At 44.2% G+C, this 16,184-nt stretch overlaps 1 protein-coding gene across 1 annotated transcript; it reads right to left on the reverse strand.

Annotated features, from left to right (window-relative positions):
* Positions 1-6,275: 6,275 nt before the first annotated feature.
* Positions 6,276-10,359, reverse strand: LOC130691961 (forkhead box protein F1-B-like). Its single transcript, XM_057515009.2, has 3 exons — positions 8,415-10,359; positions 8,149-8,338; positions 6,276-6,671 (listed from the first exon to the last, which is right to left on the reverse strand). The coding sequence occupies exons 1-2, from the start codon at positions 10,018-10,020 to the stop codon at positions 8,262-8,264; spliced, it is 1,683 nt and encodes a 560-aa protein (XP_057370992.1). The 5' UTR covers positions 10,021-10,359; the 3' UTR covers positions 6,276-6,671; positions 8,149-8,261.
* Positions 10,360-16,184: the final 5,825 nt, after the last annotated feature.

The following is a 16,184-nucleotide window of genomic DNA, read 5'->3' on the forward strand; positions in this document are numbered from 1 at the left end:
TGTCCTCCTAATACCTGTTAAATTCCAAGTTTCGAACACTCGATATTCATAAGGAGTTGCAACACCCAGAGCCGGAAACGAAGGAATGGACATGTTTATTTTTTCTTCTTCTTTTCAAAATTTTATTTTTTCTTTACCGTAATTTTTCATCGTTGCATTCCAATTTGATTTTCTTTTTTTTTTTTTTTTTTTTTTGTTCTTTTTATTCTCTTCCTTCCACAGATTTATAGAAAGGAAGAAAAGGTTATGAGAGTTATGACATGTTCCTAATACAAGCAAAAGAAAGGAGAGAAAGGCCCGGACGTGCGGAATGCTGCCATTATCCACCTATAGAACCTATCCCTGGCAGCGCTGTGTGCTGTTGCGGCTACACCAAAATGAGCCACACGCATTCCTCGACAGCTCATCTGACTGTCGACCTATTGTACCGTGCCAATTGTCCTACTGCTGTGTGTGTGAGCGACTGTCTCTAAGATACCGTTCAACGAGGCCGATTGTGTAGCAGACAGGGCAAAGGCAAAGGCTTGGGAGGGCAAATCTAAAGGTACACGCTGATGTCCCCTATTCTTCTCTCGATGGCATGAGCCTCTAGCTTATTCTATTAGGACTCGGCTGGAGGTTGGGATAAGGGAAGGAGAAGGAATGGTGAACCTAAGAAAACGAGGGGATGACGAGGGTTGGCTGAATATAAAAGGTGTGAAAGCTGTAAGATTCAGTGTGAGTACAAAATGGGGAAATTACTATACACCTACCTGTCTATCTGTATGTGAATGAATGAGGTGTGTAAAGAAGGACGGGGGACTCACCAAGTATTATTGCTAGTGACACTTTTCTTTTTTTAAATCTAAAAGTCCCCCAACACCTACGGTGATTGCCAACAAGGCGGAAGAATGCCCGCATGCTGCGGTATTATTTTTTTAATGATTTTTATATGAGATGTAAGATACAATTGTTGATTTTATCTTGCCTCTAATTCGGTATAAACCAATCACCCGCTTGAGGGTAACTTACTGTTGATCTGCGTTTACAAACAATCCTACCTGATGGCAAATCTGTGACCTCATCTCTCTCGGATGAAATGCATTCGTATGTACTTGATTTAACACACCATCAGCGTCATTAGAAGCTAGGGTGTTTCTTTGGGCCGTGATGTTGACAACCGTATCGAAAAAGGGGTCAATTCTGCACGTAGGAATGTCAAGATGTACGAGGACACCTACGTTAGCTGCCTAATCTATATTAAAAATCTATATTGGACACGTCGTGGGACTCAAAGAATACAACCCGGTTTGAACGGATGTGAAACTGTATTAGCATGTTCAGTTGGATATTTTTAATGAATGAACTATAATAAGCTACTCGCGGGATGCGAGCCGAAAGCTATATACCCCCCGAACTGTCAATGAAAAGCTGTAAGTAGAAATGGGATGCAAACGTTCTTTCCTGATGGGAAACCGGGGTGGAGGCGAACGCGTTCCGCGTGTGTGGGTCTCCGTGCGTGGATGAGCGGTAGGTGGTGTCGAATTACTCAGCCATTTCGAAATACACACACACACTCAGTGTACTACTAGGAAATATTCTTATAGTCTTTTTTTTTTGTACGAAAAAAAAATTAAAACCGGGGCCGGTTGAGGCTTCCGTGGTACAGCAGCCACCTCCGACACGGACGACACTCGTCAACTGGGTTGTCTTCCCTCGTCTCTTTTTTGGATGATGGCGTCCACTTTCTTCTCAATTTCTCTCCCTTTTCGCCTGGCTGTCGTGTGGGGGTGACCCTCAAATGAGTCGCGATGACTTACTCCGGAACATTCCTCCCTATGTGTACGTATAATACATGATGGGTCTATACATGGCTGTGCAGGCCTATATTTCACATGCTGAAATGTCTTGGAAGATGGTCCAAACCATTGTTGGGGGAGACGGGCAGGCCCCCGACCGGAAATTCTACGCCGTCTTGACAGGCGCGCACGCATCATTTACAAATGATTTTGCAGCTCATTTGTCTCGGGTGATACTAAAGGCTCATCCCCCCCCCCCTCCATTTTTTAGTGTTATAGGACCCAATGTTTTTCTTTTCAGTGCGAAATAAAAAGAATACAAGGCGTTTAGACGCTTTTACCGTCTTGTAAAAATAAAAGAGAAGAACCAATACAGTCGATTAAGAAAATCCAGTGGGGTACGGCACGTATGGCAGTATAAGACGTTCCGAAATCTTCTTTCAATCCAATAAAAAGAACCTGTTTGTGACGTACTCTGTTACACTTGTGAGTATACAAACAGGGTAGAAAGTATGAGCTGTTTGAAACTTTGAAATGAATATTTTTCTTCTCGTTTCAAAATATTATACTACACTGCCTAGGCCAAATATACATGCGTAAACACAGATTTTTGAAAGAGGGGCCATAGTTTTAAGAGGGTATTTAGGCGTTTTTTGTTTGAAAAATAAACAAACTAAAAACATGTAAAACTCTAAAATTTATGACGGTGTTATTCGCAAGACTTCAAACGGAAAGCTTGAAAAATCGTTACCACTTTGTCTGGGGATGTACATTTTGGGGTAATAAACGTTTTCATTACATCCAGTACGGTACTAGTTTACTTCCACGATTTCGAAATCTATTACATATTCATGCCGAAAAAGAACATAAATCTTTACGCCGATATCACGAACAACATTGGGTACAGCTGCCATCTAGGAGCAGTGCAGCAGTCTTTTCACGTCCGCCTGGTTGATCCCGAAAATGCAAAGACGTTTCGGTTTTCTGTCTCTGAACGTCCAATTGATTTTCGCGGTTGACTTTTGAAAGTGTATTTTTTGGCCGCCAGATGGCTTTCTTGGTTGAAAATTGGAAAATTTCCATTATTTTGGCCCACCCCCCCCACCGCACTAATCGCACCTTACTCCCGCATCGCTTGCCTGTCAATCACGCACGACAAATTCAGCGCGTGATTGACCCAATACTTTATCGTTTATCATCGTACTGAAACTGACCTGTAGGCGTCAAAATAGGTGCGAACTCGATTAGATTGTCGTCAAGGTAAACTTTGATCTTCAGAGAGCAATCGATTACAATTCGTAGACCACATTTATACAAGCAGGCTTTATTTTTTTTAAGACGAAGCAATTCTTTTCATTAAGAATTGGTTTAAATTAGAAAACACGAATGGTAACGACATAATGACAACGGCGTGACATAGTTATGCATGCGCGTGCCAGCGTTCAGCTCTCGCGTGTCTGATGGCTTCATGTTTACTACGTGTTTACTATCCCTCGGCTGTCTTGTTTACATACGGCAGCCTAAGTTGTATAAGCTATGTATACTATGGCCACGGTGGTCTGATCGTTCATTAAAGCCCCGCCGCATTCCGCGCATAGCACAGTCGCTCACCTATCTAATCCTTGCCAGCAATTCAACACTTCCGCTCGATTCCAACGTGTCGTAAATGTCAATTGTCGAAATATATGAGCAAACGCTAAATGTCTTCATCAAATGAAAATGCCCATGCAACCATTCTGTTTCGTTTTGCGTCCGTAAGCCCGGCCCAGCCGGCAACACCCGACGTGATACGTCAATCCTTTTTTTTTTTTTTTTGAATTTCTTTTGCCTTTGTCTCCACCCACGCAGTACCCTAAGGTTTTCTTTTAAAGAAAGCCAAACAAAAAATAAGAACAAGAGCGCAACAGTTTTTTTTCCCCAATGTTTGCCCAATACGTTTCAGTTAGTAGTGTACGTATCCTGTATAACCAATCAATATACATATATGAATGGCTGCATTTTGTGTTTCTGTTACTATACAAGTTCGGCCGCGTTTCCCTTTCGGGATTCTATCTATATCCTTTCTATTGCCAGTCAACAAGTCTGTTTATGACGATTGTTTATATGCTTGCTTTTACCCCTGCCTCAAACGTCCATACCGCATATACTGATGCCGGGAGTTCGCTCTAATGCCCCCACGACGTGCAGCTCTTTGTTCCATCCAGCAGCCTTTGCTTTGCTTGGCCTGTTCGTCTTATTCTCGAAGCGTAGTGGCTTCAAATCATCCCCCCCCCAAATGGCCATGTTTTCTTTTCTGCTTCGTCAAGTAAAGAAATAAAAATTTGAGCCCATCCATTCAGCCAGGCCAGTCTATATTGGACGGCTCATTCGCGGCGCCCGCCCCCTCTTTTTTTTCCAACTTTTTGTTTTGTTTTTCTTCAAAAAACAAAACGAAAACAATAAGGAAAAAGTCCTCACACACAGCCGTTTTTTTTTTGTCTATAGCCTAACCTATTAGATAGACGTCGGATGCGGATTGGATGGAAGGGGGATACGGAGAGAAAGAGAGAGCGCTGAGAACAGCGATGGTTGTCATAATTATATTGAGGGGCTCTAAAAACAGCAGCATGCAAACTAGTTGAAGACAACAGGACAAGAAGAAGGGGGAAAAAAAAAGTGAGAAGAAAAAAGGGACGAGCGCATCGGGATCCACAATTACGCGGAGAACTGGGGAGGCGGCGGCGACAGGGCAAGGCGCGGACAAAGCAGCATCCAGCGGCACTATGTGCCCATGCGGCGTCCATCTGCTGGGAGCCTGCCGATGATGTAGCTTGATGGGTGGTGCCCACACATTGCACCACCATCTTTCATCATCCGCTTTCATAAATATGGTCCTGGATAAAGATAGCAAAATTCAACTAGGCCATTAGGTTGAACCATAGCCCTAATACAATTCGTCCAATAAACAAGCTTAATTGCTATTGAATATAGAGTGGTAACTTACGTCCGCAGTACCATACACAAAAGAATGCATTAAAGGGTTATTCTATTATTGGACTATTGGAGGGAACTCGTTGAATTGTTAGAAAAGTACAACGTGGGATCGTTCCATATTGGCAATGTTCGGTTAAATCCTTTTCTTTCAGTTTGCCACCATGTTGAGAGACTTCGCGAATGGCTGTCCGGAATATCCGGTGATGCAACGGTTGGGTCATCGTTTGATCTCGACAATGCACTAAAAATCTCGCTGTTTCCTCTTACGTGTTGCTGTTTCAATTGATGGCTCAATAGGTGTTGAATAAGCGGGTTGTTTCCACGGCTAAACAGTATAATAATAGCCCCCAAGTAAGACGACGATGGAGGTCTCGTCGTCTCCAAGGCGCGCCCATTTGACATCGACATGCTAGGCTACATGCTTCTAATGTTACTCGTCTTACAGCAAACTGCTCCGAGTATTGACAATGATCAAATGTTCAGAGAACAGCGGCAATTCCAGCCTAAATAACGTATGGAGAAATGATTTTAACTCTGACTGATGTTCTCTAATTGTTTTCAATTTTATGCTATCTGTCTAGTTCGTTTCTCGTCGAATGGCTAAATGAATGATAGCACACTGTTGGTGTAAAACATAACGTATGTTTGATCGTCGTTCGAGTTTTCCAACACCGGTATAAAGTAAATATGTGAATCACTCTGCAAGTCCTACGGCTCTCTCCATGTGTAACTGATAAATCCATCTAGTTTCGCCCGACCCGTTGATGTTATAGCAAAAATCAAAATGAAATGCGATACCCTAATGAGATGGCTAATCCATACACACAGTTGTTTTCGTTCTTTTTATTTCTAGTTCGTTCGTTGATTTTGAACTTCTAAAAGGGGATGCCTTGAGCCAGATTCAATTTCAAAGATTTTCATCTTTTTTTTTTATGAAACAAGGAAAGGACAAATCTTTTTTTTTTTTGTTCCACATGGTCAACGATTTCTACTGAAACATTTTCTTTTTGTAGGAAAGTCGTCAAAAACGGGAGGAGTGAAAACGGCAAAGGATGGCCTGGATAGTGTCAGCCGTCGATGATGTTGAAAAGCTGAAGGCTACTATGCATGTCATCGTAAAGGGCAACTCGCAGGCCTTTTATCCTTTGCCATATAAAACGAGTTGAAAGAAATTCAGGCCTAGAGCGGTGTAGTAACTTACAATTCATTTGAATAGCGATGAACGAATCAATTGCTCTCATTGTTTTCTTTTTAGTTGTTGAAGGAATTGATAAGGCTTATGGCCGTTGTATTGCGCCAAATAAATTCATACGGATCATTAGGCTATAGGCTATCAAAAAGGTTCAAATGTTTAAAGAAAAAAATAACAAAGAAGTACAGGAAATGAAATGAAACATTAGGGCGTATGTACACGTCTGTATAAAGAAAAGGTTTGCTAATGCCATAACGTAACTCAAATTTCATTTACCTTCTATATTCTCGTCTGATAGTATTTTAGGCACATTTGAATTGGTTACGCTTCAATGTCTTTGACCACTGAGTTAAATTTATTACAACATTATTACAATGATAAGTATTCAGTCGAACGGCATATTACTGGTTGAGTCATCTGAAACATAGACGGACTAGCGCAATACCCATCATCATAAGGCCCTATGTGATATTGGCGAGAACAAGGTCAGAGTGCATCAATTTCGATGTTATGGCACAAGAAAGCGGCAGTAGCATAAATAATAATTTCATCAATAACTGTGATGTGTCGTCATGCAGAAAAAAGGGTTCGTCACCCAGTGACAAGATAATATGTCGATACTGGTAGAATTCATCGTTGTGTAGCCTTTATGTACAGTTGGAAGCGGTTGCTAACGTTCCAAGGCCTAGAAAGATGAAGGCCTAATGTTTTCGTCTTGAAATCTGCACCTGTACAACAATAAAAGAAAGATAAACATCATCTATCGTGTCTTTAACATGTTGCTATTCAACCAATCAATCGCGTTAGACCCATCATATCCCAGTTATACTTTCCAGTGCATCAGTACCAGTGGTAGGAATATGGGAATGGCCTTGCTGTGCTATATGCGGTCGTTGGGGTCAAGTGCGGCTGCCGTTCCGATACAACAGAGGACTATACTATATCAACTGGCATCTATAGGGGCATCAGCACTTTGCGCCTTTAGGAGGGAGAACGCACATACTAATAGAAAGGGACAGAACGTAAGACTATACGGCACAATGAGAGGACGTGTTGAAACATTTGCGGTCGACAGGGTCACGCGCACTGCTCTTGTCAACCTGAAGGAACCGCAACTCGAACCGGATTGCAACTCAAACTTCCCCCAAGCGCAAAAGCAGTAGCAATACAGAGCCCAAATAGCAGTCATATAGGCCTCCTACGTCTATAACGTAACATCACGTACAGTTACGAAAATAAAGACGTGCAAGAATACGAAGCATACATGGGAGTTTTTGGGGGGGCCAGGGGAAAAAAAAAATAAGAAGGATATAAGTCATCGACCATTGCACATTGACTTTGACTGCGCTATTCTCACGTCACTTGCGCTACTTGCTGAACGAAACGGGTCGCATGGGTCGCTAGGGTCGTCAAAGGATACAGCTGATATCTTATAGCTATTGGCCCTATACTAGTTGTAGAGTGAAATCCCATGTAAAGTCTGTATCGCTACATAGCCACAGACGAAACTGAAACCGCAGTGGGTTGTGTAAAAAAAAAAATGCCCGACTTTTTTTTAGCAGTTGCCATGTATATAGGCATATATATCTCGCCCTAGCTATATCATGTTGAACTAACACACAGAGCCACGCAACATGGGGTGACTGGTTCCCACGAATGTTACGCCCGCATATTATTGGTACATGGCATAAATAGCGACTTATAGCCTTCGGTCGGGTCACAACTCGGCCACTGTCACACTAATTGAAGTGAGGACGGTTATCGGCATTTAGGCTCTGAAGTAAACCTCATCATCTTCATATCTCGGTGATACGCAGTCTCACACTTTGTTCTTAAAAAAGATGGGGGGAAGATTGCTCATAAGTCGGCAGCTAAGTGTTAAAGAATAAGAAAATGAGGACCAAAGCTTTCCTCTCATTGGCCGCTTATTTTGCCCACAGATGTATGACCATCAGCAATGCCAACTAACCGGAGCCCTTCAATAAAAATGGCGACAGACAATGCCGACAGGAAGTTTTAAGTCGACCATTCTTAGCGGAATCATCACAGAACAATTTGTGTGTACAGATTAGTAATAGAGTTGTTGGTCAGCAACTGAAAGCGGCCTTCGTTTAGGAAGCTTAGATCAACATCGAGACATGAGGAATGATTGCAAGATAAGCCCATACAGAACTATAGAAAATCTAAAGTGAACGCTTCTTTTACCTGTTTATGCTGAGGATGCATTGGCATGACGATTCGAAGAGTATGCAAAATAATTTGGCGGACGTAGTGAAGAATGAACAAAGTTGATTAGAAGACAACTTGACGAAGAGAAACTAAAGGACGTAGTTGCTAGTCGCTCCACCCGTTTCCCGGCCGCGATAATAGGCGTTGTAGCTCACCGTCCACGGATCTAAAGCCAATCAAAATAATCATATCAAAATAATTGTAGGCTATTTTTATTGATAAACATTAGTGATTGATTTTACCTGATGAGAGGGGGATGTCGACTACGGCTTCCATGGCCTGCAAATTGGCCGTCGTGTAACTACCGTCGGCACTTGCTACCAGCCCATTGTCCTGATGATGTTGTTGATGATGATGTATGTGCGACGCCGACGACGCCGGGCTCATGTTGTGCGGCGTCTTACTCGTCGTGTAGGCCTGCTGATGGACGATACCTGCCGAACTGCTGGCGCAATTCGACGATAGGCTCGTCATGCCGTGATGATGGTAATGCATGGCGCTGCTGTTGGACGTTGAAGCCGCAGCGGCCGCCGCAGCCGCCGCCGCCGCCGCTGCAGCTGCTGCTGCCGCTGCGGCGTTTGTGGTCCAATCGCACGCCGGCGAAGACGTCGTGGGACTGAGATTGCTCTGGCCAATAACCGACGACGTCGACGTGACCACCACCCCGCCGCCGCCATTGGTGCCGTAATAATCTGCGCCGTTATTGCAGCTGGTCAGGTAACCTCCGCTACCTGAGCTGCTGTACGCGTTGCTGTAATGTTGTTGCACAATCGAAGAAGCCGACGAGCCGTTGTACGAACAGCTCGCATGCAAACTACCGTAGTCCGGCTGATGTTGGCTGAGTTGGCCGAGTCCCGACGAACAACTCGATTGCTGGTGTTGTTGTTGCTGAGACTGCTGTTGCTGCTGCGACAAGAGCGATTGTTGTTGCTGCTGAAGATCGTAAGTCGGCGCGCCTGAATTGGCCAGCGCGAGATGGGCGGCTGAAGCGGCGGCCGCCGCCGTGACGGCCGCCGGATTGACGTTCTGGAAGAAACTGTGATAAGGTTTCAGGGCCTGGCATTTGCGCCTGAAACCCCTGGGCCGTCGCCTGAAACTGCCCTCCTCGAACATGAACTCGGATGCCGGGTCGATGGTCCAGTAGTGACCTTTGCCCGGCCGTCCCAGCCCTTTGGGCAATTTGATGAAACACTCGTTGAGCGAGAGATTGTGTCGGACCGAGTTCTTCCATCCCTGGTAGGAGCCGCGGAAGAAAGGGAACCGCTGCTGGAGGAACTGGTAGATTTCGCTCAACGTCAGCCGCTTGCTGGCCGAACTCTGGATGGCCATCACGATCAGGGCGATGTACGAATAAGGAGGCTTCTCTTGCCGTCTCACTCCCGATGCCGCCGTCGTCGATGATGAAGACGCCGTTCCTCCGCCGCCGGCGTTTCCGGACGATGAAGATGACGATTTCTTGCTGGTGCTGCTGTTGCTGTTTGAGCCGTTGTTGTTGTTGTTGCCGCCGTTACCTGTGCTCGCATTGTTGCTCGATCCTGTACCTCCCCCGCTGGGGGCCGATGTCGGAGCAACGCTCGCCGTCGTGATTTTGTCCTCGCTGCTATCGGCTAACGAACTCTCAACCGACGGCTGTTGCTGGTGTAATTGCTGTTGGTGGTGAAGTAGATGGTGATGATGGTGACCACTAATCATGTTTGAATGATGCTGCTGCATCAAATCCTGGAGGGCCGCCGCTGAGGAAGAGGCGCTAGTCGGACTCAGGTGTTCCATGATCATCAACGGGTGGTGATGGTGGTGCGGCGGCAAACAAGCGGACGACGATGCTTCGACGTGTTCTAACTTCATCATAGCTTATGTTTTCCTTTTTTTTTCGTATGTTTTTGCCGTAATAGACCCGACGCACAAGATATTCGTGATCTGCTACTGTCACAATGTCACTTTCAAATTTGAATGTCAAATCATCAGCAATGAAAAAAAACAAAAACAATTGCCAACGGGGAATTTATGAAAAAAAAAAAAATAAACGAGGAGGCTCACTGAATGTGTGTCCGCTACTCCCGGAGCGTGACGATGTACAGCAGCACAGACTGGAGAGTGCCCTCTCGATATATGTGTAAAAAAGTTTAAAGAGCAAGCAGAAAGCGCGCGGACGATAGAGAGAGAGCGAGAGAGACAAGAACTCTAAAGTCAAAATGAAAAGGAAAAGTATATAGGACTATAGTGGATCTGACACTGGCGAGGCGCCATGCCCACCCTTCTCCTTCCAATTTGGCTTCTTATCCCTCCTCCTATTTGGCTTGCCTCCCCTCTCCTCCTCCTGATGTTGGCCGGCTCCAGCCAGTTCCAGCGTGTCGAACTTCCATCCATCCCAAGAAACGGCGGACGACGACGAGTTCTTTTTTTTTTTTTCGTGGAAAAGAAGGCGGGGTCAAGACTTGACGAGATGACCCCGTCCATCGGTCCTCGTGAAGCGGAACAAATCCAACTTGATCGCAGCCAGTCAGATGTTGCGGCCCAACCCGACGCGCGCGCGGCACCACGGCGCATCATGCGGCCAAGGGTCTACGCACCAGCGCCGCGTGCAACCCATTAGGCGGCGTTCAAACGTGAAAAACAAATGTCTTCCATGCAAATGAATGAAATCAGGGGTAATTGACTAAAAAAAAAAAAAAAGAAAGGAAGATGAATAAAGAAATGGTGATATAGGATATCGACGGTCACGGAATCAAACGAGGCAATCAACATCCCAATCAAGTTGTGCGGCACTTTGCTGCTGATGCAAACAGTGTCGTCATGAAGGGCCTTTTTTTTTTATCGATGACAGAGGCATGTGCACAATCTTTTTTTTGTAAGTCTGGCTGATGTGTGTGCGTGTGTCTCTGTGATGATCTCGGCCCTGTCTCTCCTTTCTCCCGATATACACACATATAGAGAGCCAGCACACAACTACTGATAACCGCTGTGTGGGTATTACGTTCCTTTCTTTATCGTTTTCTCTGTACTCTACCCCATCATCTCACTTTTCTTTCCTCTTTCTCTCTCCTTTCTATTTTCATTTTGGTTGCCCAACTCTTCATCATCGGCGGATCGGGCATATCTGTTGGGGACTTTATCTTTCCATCTCTCGTCGGCAGTTGTCTTGATTCAAGAGCAAGAGTCCCATCTGCTGTCCCCACCCCGTTTTTGATTCTTATTTATCTGGAACACGTACGAATTGTGGCATGACTTCATCAACGAGCTAATAATGGGATTTATTGTGACAAAAAAAGTGATAGAGGCAATCGCTTCATAACAATCGAATGGAATATCATGTTAAAGCCAGATATCAGCACGGATTGCCGATGTTGCTGCTGCTATTATTAAATTGCGAATGGACATAAAAGGAGTGGCCAAAAGTCACGAGGGAAAGTAATAATAGGATAGAGAGACGCGCTATTTCACATGGGGCTGTTGATCTATCAGATCGGTTCGGCCACAGCATGAATGCTATAGCTGCGGAAGACAAACAGCGCCCATGCGGCGTGTTGCTGCTGCTCGGCGGCGGCATACAGGCACAAGAATTCAGGAGTGATGACAGGACATTGGACAGTGGCATCTTCTTCTTCTTTTTTTTTTTTTTCCTTGGCGTCTTTTTTTACTTGTCGATGCTCTTCTTCCTTTTTTTTTTTGCCATAGCCCCTCGCGCCCTCTTCCACCTTCTCCTTCTGATGGCTGCTGGTATTCCTCCTGCCTCTTCAAAATGGCTGTCATCATCAACTCGCTGCCCCTTCATTGTCCCTTAAGTTTACAGTCCTTTAAGGCTTGCTTCCTTTTCTTTTCTGGATTTAGCAGTCGCTCACTGCACACCAGGGCTAAAAACTGGATGGTACGTTCATTCCGTTCCGGCGTGTCTGTCGGCAAAAGGCGCAAGTAGCAGAAGCATCCGTCCTATTTCTCTCTCTCATTCCTGCACATCGGTCGGCTCTCCGCATGGTGGCATGGCTCGTCCTGTTTACACGACAACTCGACCGAGCTGTTGCGTCCGAAAAAGACAGCGAGAAAAGAAAGAGAGAGACGAAACAGCACAGACGGCAAGAGAGTGGGGGCCCAGCTATATAATGGTTCTTTTACAGTTCATCCTTTTTCAGGAGTCTGGAAAGCTGGAGGGAAAAAAAAGAAAAAGGAAAACGACCGAAGAAAATAAAAACTTCGTCCAGCAACGGTCCGCATCCGTGGGAGGACGATGTTGGCCATGTGTGTCGGTTGCAGCTTCATCACCTGATAGTGTCGAGCAGCGCATCGGCGCAGTACCAACATCGTCATGCGTATGAGGCCTGGCCAATCGTTAGTGTATAGCTTTAAACCCTATGATCGCCATAGCGTGTAACTATAGAGACCAGCTATCTCTACGCATCTCTCTCATCCTCTTTCACTTTTTATTTTATTTTTTTGGTTCACTCTTTTTTTTTTTTCCCTGTGACTCTTATAAGTTATAACCCACCCTCTTCATGGCCGCCTGCTTGCTGTCCGCGCGTGCAATCTGGACTTTTTCCATCGTTCAGTTCGTTATATATCGCAGCAGCAGCAACACACATCACGATCCGACGCTGTTGGCTAGCCATCTTCATTTTTAAACATTAAACGTTGAAGAAAAAAAAGCGCAAGGAAACGAGGAATTTAACTGTAGCGACGTACAGTTGGATGATGTACGATCGGGAACTTAATCAAGGACGTTTGCTTTGTTGCATCATGTACGTCTTCGATCCAAACATTTACAACTTCCAACAATGAGTTAACAAAAAGTACGAAACAATGTTACGTTGCTCAGATTTTGTTTTTGTGCGCGTCGTTTGAATAGATTTAGAATCGTATGAAAAATGAAATGACAGGCAGAGTTTTTTTCGTGTTGAGAAACGAGCACTTGAATGAACCACATCGGATCCACTTGATGGCTGCTGCTGCTGGCGGGTGATAGATAGGCTAATGATGGGCAAACGCTCGTGCCTGCACCGGCTTTAGATGTTCATACGCCATTCGTGTGGCACTTGAAATCTTCAGTCAAGTCAAGTAAGTATTTTAGAAGGCATGAATGTATGGAATGGCATGAAGCGGAAGTACAAACTTCATTCAACATCAATTGCGGCGAATGGATGAGCTGTATGTTTTTAAATGAGAATATTGGGTGGAATCATATTATTTAGATAATAGCAAACTTTCGCTTTAATGCCTTCATTCTATATATCTAGCCTACCTTATATAGCCAAGTGTGTTTTCACCAATGCGCAACATCGGACGAATGTACCGTGATACGCAGTAGCCTAGCTTCTTAAAGAATTTGCAAAAAGAATATACTGGGTGTTCCACCAGCTATTGGATGGCTTGGACCGTTATCTGTTTCTTGGACAGAGGCGGGCTGGATTGAGCCAGCGGCGGATGCATCAACGGATGTTAGTGACTCGATAAGGTCACAACTATTAATTGTAAGGTGCTGCGACAGGTTTGATGGGTATCCTAGACTTATCGTCAGAAAATAATGATTGAAATAATTCAATGTCTTGCTAGAGTTTTGATTTTTGATGGTATAGTTCAGCTTACTCACCATCGTCACATTCTTTCCTCTTATTTTTTTTCTTTTGAAATTAGTAAATTTTGTTCGTTTCACTTTCTTCCGTAACCCTCCTATTTATAGAGAGGAGTTTAGGGTTGTTTGTTGACCCATCACACGGGCTTGAAGGCCGGAGCCGGCCCGAGCCAGTATAGTAGTGGTGAACATCATGTCCCAGCCATGTTGTTTACACAAAAGGAGAGCAAAAGCAAGAGAGCGCCGGAGAGAGAGAGGGCTGATGGCAAGATAGAAAGAGAGAGACGAGATGGATGAAATGCAATTGCGAGTGACAAGTTCTGCGGAGCCCCCGGAACGGAGGACGTTTTAGTGTAATATGCCAAATAAGATAAAGCATCTGGCTGAGGCATACGGTAAAAAAAAAAAAAGAAGAGTGTTGTGTGTATATGTAAGAACATAACGCAATGCTGTTTCGACATGACACTTGCACTGGCCGAGAGGTTGAAATGAGGGACCAGAAAGCTGGGTGTAAAAATCCAGAAACAAGAGGATCATGTTGGTTGCTGGTACCAGAACAAAGTGTCATGAATAACTATTATGTTCGTACATAGCTAATCCGTAGCTATACATGCAGCCGAGAAAGAGAGTGGGAGGCTGAAAAACGAATCATTAGTTATCCAAGCCAGCAGTAGAAAAGAAAACACATCAATTTGTGTAAACTAAAAGGAGCGACTCATCATATGCTTGTTGAAACAACTTGTACAGACAGTGAGGCGACCAAAGCCAACCCATCATGAAACATAATGAGTCTCGACAAAATTGAGCTTCCGCCCTTCCATTAGCACATGCAGCACTAACATCAGGGCAGCCCTGTATACATAATCAGGGGAAGCAGCAAGATTGAATTCTCTTTGACAGACAGTTTAGTGTCTTATAACCCGCTGTCTTTTTCTATTCTGTTTTTCTTTCCTAAGGTTCACGGCTTTCGATGACACGGATATTATTTTTATGACGACCTATCAAGTTGTTGGCTTCTGTAAATTGCACGTCCATTTTTCCGCCATCATTAAGATAAACGTAAAGATTTATGTCATTTGGAGTTCCTTGTTCAATAGGTTACTTTTCAATATTTGGATCAGATTAACGTATGGCATGGGATGTTTGATTTAGATTGCATCACATATGGTTGTGCCAAGACCTAATGATCTTCTCTCGTTCACAAATTTCCGATTTCTTGACGTGTTTATTTCTAAACGCACTAAATAATGATACAAGATAGAAGCCATGTAACACATCCTCAACTAAGCGTTATTACAATTTTGTTTTCGTTTCGCTTAAGAATAAGGCAGGAAAAACATGTTTGGGTTTTCTCCGCTCTATTTGCTTACATACATAAATTTCACTAAATAGGAAAGATAACAATGAATCCGTCTTATACATGGAATATCCTGCGCAACCTTTGTGGTAGTCGTGACAAAATAAAGCACAGAAGAATAGTCTGTAGTGACAATGCGTCCTTATTTATGGAACAAGCAGAGGAAGCGGTAAAAAATTGCTGGCGTTCTCAGCTTCAAGCTGATGTTCTGGCGAAAGCAGATGAAACGGCTGCTGATGGTTGCTGGACGGCGCTGCCACTCTTAGATCAACAATCAAATGCTGATGCCTTGGCTTTGTCTCGAAAGGGAACACAGCAAGACACAGGGAAAAAGAGACAAGAAAGAGGCATTGAACAACTCTCACTTAAATTAACTACCAATCCGAATTAGTGAGGCGTTCATTTTAATAGAAAATCATCAAGCTGATGTCTATGAACGGCACTTGAAGGAATGAAACAAATTTGTAGCTATCAATCCTACATTTTTATTTATAATTAAATCGAGATAGTAAAGGTCCGTGACATTAGAAAAAACACAAAGGGCTTGGATGTGATGCAAGAACTATGCGTACAAGCATGCTGACAGAGAAAACATTGACAAAACGAAAGGCATGGAGGAATTCCAGCAGCATCTATGGGCGACATCACTGATGTGGGTCTCGAACAAGCTCGCGTCTTTTTGGAACAGAACACGGTGCCTAACGGATTTATTTATCTTGTAATGGCAGACGCTGGGATGGGCCATGCGTTTTCCAGTGCCTTCAGACATCGGAGACCTTTGGGTCTCCAGAACGGTAACTACGACCTTTGGCTATTGTGATAAGAATTCGACACCCCGCGTTGCTTCTCTTGACGACGACGGCCAGCCTTGCTGATGGTCTTATTTTCATTTGAAAAGGTGTATACACCAGTGTACCAAGTGTGGTCGCAGTGTAAGGCCAATACCACACATAGGGAATCAGCCACGGTCACTAGGGGGTGATAGTTGTCGTCGACTTTAGTTTGAAATAACAATAGTCTAAACAAAATAACATTATGGAAAGGCATGGAAATATGGAAAAAACCATATCGAGTTGCGGTAAACCGGGATGTTCA

The sequence above is a fragment of the Daphnia carinata genome, chromosome 1, assembly GCF_022539665.2.
Source record: "Daphnia carinata strain CSIRO-1 chromosome 1, CSIRO_AGI_Dcar_HiC_V3, whole genome shotgun sequence".
Classification (NCBI taxonomy): Eukaryota; Metazoa; Arthropoda; class Branchiopoda; order Diplostraca; family Daphniidae; genus Daphnia; species Daphnia carinata.